General features: G+C 58.2%; 1 protein-coding gene across 1 annotated transcript; it reads left to right on the plus strand.

Moving 5' to 3' along the window:
- Positions 1–352: 352 nt before the first annotated feature.
- Positions 353–3,240, plus strand: RFX5 (regulatory factor X, 5 (influences HLA class II expression); the record flags this gene model as incomplete). Its single annotated transcript, XM_009082238.1, has 9 exons — positions 353–488; positions 639–769; positions 1,334–1,367; positions 1,638–1,720; positions 1,862–1,987; positions 2,179–2,295; positions 2,470–2,551; positions 2,751–2,955; positions 3,143–3,240. Coding segments are annotated over 9 exons (1,012 nt in total), but the record flags the coding sequence as incomplete, so codon positions are not given.
- Positions 3,241–3,387: the final 147 nt, after the last annotated feature.

A 3,387-nucleotide genomic window follows, 5' to 3' on the forward strand; every position in this document is an offset into this window, starting at 1 on the left:
TCCAGTGCTCTCCGACTCCTCTCACCAAGGGCGGCGTGGGAGCCTCGGCACCGTCGTCCCGCAGGGACCAGCCCTGGGGGTGACCCTGTCCCTGGGGATCCACTGTCTGGGTGTCCCACATCCCCATCTCCCTGGGGATCTCACCCTCCTGGTGACCCTGTCCATGGGGACCCGCTGGTGTCTCTGTGCATAGGGCTCTCTGCCCATTCTGTGCCCCATGTCCCTGAGGATCTGCCCTCCTTGTGCCACATGTCCCCGTGACCCTGTGCCATCCTGCTGTCCCATGTCCCTGTGCCCCTAGGATCTCTGCCGTCCTACATTCCCGTTCTCCTGTCTCCACTCCATGCCCCAGGCCCCGCGGGATCATCATGGTCCCCCTCAGCATCCCCAGACCTGTGGGGACCTGCCCTTCTGGTCCCTTGCTGGTCACACTGGGCCAGGGCTGCTCCCCAGTGTCCCCCAGCACCCCAACCCCTGCCAGGAACAAGGTACCCAGAGCTTGTCTCAGTCTGCTGCTGGAGATGTCCCTCCTGGAGCCATTTCCATGCCCATCAGTAGCTCATATCCATGGCCAAGTGTCTGTGATGGGGTTTATTCCCATTTTTAAAGCTGAATTTCTGGTTTTCTCTTCCCACCAGGCCCCAGATGTGGCAGCTGATGAAGAGCTGAGTGCCAGAGTCATCAGGAAGGGCAGTTTGTCCCCCAGCAGCTCCCGGGGCAGTGCCACCGAGTCCAGCACATTGCTGCAGGAGCTGAAGGGAACCATCTCGTAAGGGCAACATTCCCAGGCAGCTCTTCCCCTTACTCTGAGTTAACAAGTGTGGGTTAATTTAATGAGGTTAATTAATTTGCAGCCCCAGGGACCAAAGGGATGAGCATTGTGGTGCCTTGCAGAGTGGCATGACCTTGGGCAGGTGTCTGGAGAGATGGGGACATGGGGCAGGTCCCCAGGGGCATGGGGACACGGGACACCAGGAGGGCAGTAGTCCCCAGGGACACAGGACACCAGAGATACCTGTTTGGGTGCAAAACCAGTTCAGGGCTCCCCAGTAGCACAGACTGGTGTGCTGTGACCCCATTGGATGTGATTTTACTCCTGCCTTGCTCTTCTTGGGGTTAAGATAGGGCAGGTGGCTCTGGAGCAGAGCTGTGCACGCACAGGGACAGCCAGAGCACGGGGACAGTGGGCTGTGGTGAACTGTGGGTGGCTTGTGTGGGGTCTGGAAGGACCTCGGGAGCCCTGGGCAGAGCTGGGCAGGTGGAGGTGCGAGCCCAGAGGTGCTGTGGGATCATCCTGCTCTGTGCTAACACCACTTGTCTATGTCCCACACAGCAAATCTGTGCAGAGCAAAGTCGACTCCATCCTGGTGAGTGCTTCCATGGAATGTTGTGCTCTACTTCTACCTAAACTGAACCATGGATTCTGCCTGATCCCATTCCCCATCGGGTCAGGATCTGGCTGCAGGGATTAGCCATGAGAACCTCCTGCTCACCCCGCCAAGGGGGTGGCACTCACTCCCCAGCCCTGTGTGGGACAACCCTTCTCAGTTCACAGCATCACCTGCATCCTTGTGGATCCTTGACCTTTCTTTGTTTCTGGTCCATTCCTCCCCCTCCTGTGGACCCTTTAACCGTAGCAAGATGTCCAGAAGTTCTCAGACAGCGATAAGCTCTACCTCTACCTCCAGCTGCCATCAGGGCCGAGCACGGGGGAGAAGAGGTGAGTGCTGGAGTGAGCTGGTCCACGTCCGTGAGTGTTGGGATGGATGTGGGACAGGGGATGGAGGTGGCCACGGCTCTGCCTTCTGTCCTGCTTATGCTGCTTCTTTGCTGATTGAATGTTTGTCTCCCTTGGGAGCAGCAGCAGCCTGGACCTGAGTGCGCTGAGCACAGCTGAGTACATGCATGCCTGCAACTGGATCCGGAACCACCTGGAGGAGCACATGGACACCTGCCTGCCCAAGCAGGACGTCTATGACGCCTACAAGTGAGCTCAGGGGCTGTCCTGGTGCGAGGAACATTCCTTTCTGGGGCTGAATCCCAGTGAGGAGATCAGTTTGGAGGGCAGTGATTGCCTGGGATTGTGTGGGAATTGGCTTGGCTCAGTGTTGGGCTCCTGGAAGGGGCCACATCAGCAGGGAGAAGCTGGATGGCTTGAACCCGCAGCTTTCCCCGCAGGCGATACTGCGACAACCTCTGCTGCCGCCCGCTGAGTGCCGCCAATTTTGGCAAGATCATCCGGGAGATCTTCCCAAACATCAAGGCCCGGCGACTGGGAGGCCGAGGACAGTCCAAATATCCTTCTGCAAGCCCCGGCAGCTGCTCGGACTGGTGGCCACAGCTGCTGCTTCTCCCAACTTTTCACATTTCTAAGTCTTTGTACAAGGTGTTTTGTAGCTTCTGAGAGGAGCTGGTTCCTGGTTTTTTGGCTTGTTCATCTGACAGCAAAAGACCTTAACTCTGCCAAACATACTGCTACAGTGGGATCCGGAGGAAGACGGTGGTCAGGCTGCCTCCCCTGCCCAGCCTGGACCTCAAAGTGACTGAGACTGTAAGTCCTCTCAGCCTCCATGGCTTGAGTTTTGGTAGGATGATGAACCTCCTCACTCATTAGATCTAATGAAGGTGGGGATGAAGGGATGCAGGTTCTGCTCTGTCCCATGAACCTCCTGTTCTCATCCGCGGTGTCCCGTGTGGTGCCGTGGAGGGTCATGGCTCATTCCATGGGGTCTCACCGCTTGTCCCACCAGCAGCAGGCAGAGCTGACAGAGCTGGTGCAGTCCTACACCAGTGAGGTGATGGAGGCAGCCTGTGCCCTGACCTGTGACTGGGCTGAGAAGATCCTCAAACGCTCTTTCAACAACATTGTGGAGGTAGCCCGGTTCCTCATCCAGGAGCACATCATCAGCTCCCGCTCAGCACATGCCGAACTGGTCATGGCCATGGTGGTCTCAGGTGGGTGGGATGGAGCCCTGGTCCTACTCACCCCTCCTTGGGCTCACTCAGACCCTTGAGGGGTACAGGGTTTGGGAGACAGGGTCCTCTGGAACATGGGGTCAGCTGGCCACGGGGTGACTACACTGCTGCCCTCAGCTGTGGCTGAGGGGGTGTCCCACCCTTGTCACCTTCTGTGCATCCACAGAGAACACGGAGAAGATACACACGGACAGTCGGATCCCATCAACAGCAAAGAAGAATGGCCTGGACACCTCTGAGAGTGGTGACAGGAGCCAGGGGCAGGTGAGACCACACCAGAGCCATGTGGGGATCCCGGACTCCCATGCTGGAGGGGGCATGCTCAGGGAAGCAGCTCTGGCATCCCTCCTGCCAGCACCTCTCTGCCTGCAGACCAAGAAGGAGAGCAGCGCTAAGTCCCTTGCCCCACCC

This window comes from Acanthisitta chloris, unplaced genomic scaffold (assembly GCF_000695815.1).
Source record: "Acanthisitta chloris isolate BGI_N310 unplaced genomic scaffold, ASM69581v1 scaffold36039, whole genome shotgun sequence".
NCBI lineage: Eukaryota > Metazoa > Chordata > Aves > Passeriformes > Acanthisittidae > Acanthisitta > Acanthisitta chloris.